This window comes from Lolium rigidum, chromosome 4 (genome assembly GCF_022539505.1).
Source record: "Lolium rigidum isolate FL_2022 chromosome 4, APGP_CSIRO_Lrig_0.1, whole genome shotgun sequence".
NCBI classification, from domain to species: Eukaryota; Viridiplantae; Streptophyta; class Magnoliopsida; order Poales; family Poaceae; genus Lolium; species Lolium rigidum.
The window spans coordinates 219378275-219380404 of record NC_061511.1 but is presented as its reverse complement, the minus strand read 5'-3'; the positions used below and the strand labels follow the sequence as shown (position 1 = coordinate 219380404).

Sequence of the window (2130 nt, the reverse complement as noted above, 5' to 3'; positions counted from 1 at the left end):
TCTACGGTGTTGCCCGTCGCTGCCCGCCGGTGGGTTTCTGACCGCAACAGACACCCAATTGAGAAACCCAACTACCCAAGTCCTAGGAGTCCGTGTTAGTAGTTTCTAAGTCATTTTTATGGGATTTTCATTTTTCTTATAGCTGTACTTTATTAATTATGAAAATTATATCTTAGTGAACCATTTGTTTTGACTTGCTTTTGTGGCTAAAAGAATTTAGACTTATAAGTTCGACCTTGCTCATCTCAATTCTTGACTCCACCGCTGTTTCCCAATCCACTGTTGGCAGACCACCGGCTACCATCGCCCTTCGTGATATATGCTTTTGTGGGATTTGTATGTACTCCCTCTGTCATTCCACCAAGGTTGTCTACATGGAGGCCATCTAGATACATCTAAATTATACAACTTTTGTGGAACAAAAGGGAGTACATCTAGATGATCTGATGCTGGTTCTTCTTGGTCTCTTGTGTGCTATTTCCAATAGATGCAGACTGTACCAAATGGCTAGATACATCTAAATTTTGATAAAATTTGGATAATTTTAATGGGACGGGGGAGTATGTCGGACAACGCTCTTCAGTTTGAGAGTTATGTTTGGACCCAGTTAAAATCGGATCCGTCCGAACCGTCCGATATACAGCGATCAACGTTTGATGTCCGACTCCAAGATAGAGTTGTAGGCGACTGGCTTTGGTATAAGTAAAGGTGCACGTTGTTCCGGCACGAGAGGAGCTGAGCCACCCTGCCATTGGACGCGAGCGGGAGAAGTAGCAAGAGCATGGACGAAGACGACGGCGACTTCACCTTCGCCGTAGCCGCGCCTTTGGCAGGCAGCGACGGGATCTTCCCCGGCGACCGGCGGATAGGTGCCGGCCGGATGTACCCGGTCTTCGGCCGGCCGAGGTCGCCGCCGCGCCGGCAGGCTCCGGAGCAGGAGCCGGAGACGACGACGGCCACCGCACGCGTGCCGCTTGGGCGTGTCCTACTGGTGGACCGAGGACGAGCAGGAGCAGCGCAGCCCCCCTATGATGAGGAGCCGGAGAAGACGCGCTACTTCTCGTGGTGTCCCGGGTTGTCGGCGGCGGCCAAGCCGGCAACGCGCTGCCGAAAAAGCGGCTCCACGGGGTCGCTCCTGCAGTGGAGTCAGCGGCTCCTCGGACGGAGCCACAGCGACGGCAAGGAGAAGTTCGTGTTCTTGGACGCCGCGGGCCCCTCCGGCTCCGAGCGCAAGGCGAGCGGCGGCGGCCATGTGACTGCGTGGAGCTATTACGCGAAGGCCGGCGCCGGTGCCGGCGGCAGCAACCATGGCGGGCGGCGGAGGTCGTTCCTCCCGTACAGGCAGGACCTCGTGGGGTTTTTCGCCAGCCCCACCGCGTTCCGTCGGAGCTATCACCCGTTTTGACGTACTGAATTACTGATCGCTACTTCTTTTCCTGCTCCTATGGTGCTCGATGTTTGCGTTGCTTCCCTGCGTACTTGTACGAACGAATCCGTAGAGTAATTCTGTGTGATTGGTAATTTTTGGCTGGCATGCTAATTTATCAGCTGGTAACAAGTGTGTAAAACGGTTATTGCAGCAGCACAATCCATATAGTTAATTGTATTTTTTTCGATAAAGGATGCTTTATTACTTTGAAAAAACAATTACATCCAGCCGATGCACACAGCCGTTTTGTTGTCTGAAGTCAAAAAATGGAAAAAATTAGGCGACATACATATCGAAACGATGAATCATATGACGCCTAAGGTGTAGGTGGTGCTTCAATCCGTAGACTATGCTGCCACCATGTAGGGAAAAATTATCCCTCATCGTAGCCTCCAACCATGTACAGACCTCCGTAAATAGATCTCGGTTCTCCACTCACTAAAGAGGTAACCAGAAACGGAGAATACATGTACATCTGTAGATGACCTGCAACAAAGAACAATTCTTATTGTTAAAAATCTTGTCATTTCTACTTAGCCAAAGCGCTCAGATAACTGCTAGCGCCCCCACCCTAAGAAGCAACTTGAACCTTGGATCGATACCATGAAGCCAATTGCTAAAAACATTGGCCACACTAGTAGGAGGATACAGGGTAGATGCTACTTGGATGACTGACCATATAGATCTTGCAAATTGGCACA

General features: G+C 50.6%; 1 protein-coding gene across 1 annotated transcript; it reads left to right on the top strand.

Moving 5' to 3' along the window:
* Window positions 1–781: 781 nt before the first annotated feature.
* On the top strand, window positions 782–1619 carry LOC124648285. Its single transcript, XM_047188075.1, has one exon. It carries the CDS (start codon window positions 782–784, stop codon window positions 1403–1405), a length of 624 nt encoding a protein of 207 aa, XP_047044031.1. The 3' UTR covers window positions 1406–1619.
* The last annotated feature ends 511 nt before the right edge of the window (window positions 1620–2130 follow it).

Bases quoted from the DNA above. Each gene is read 5' to 3' on its own strand.
- LOC124648285 (XM_047188075.1), top strand. From the start codon at position 782: ATGGACGAAGACGACGGCGACTTCACCTTCGCCGTAGCCGCGCCTTTG.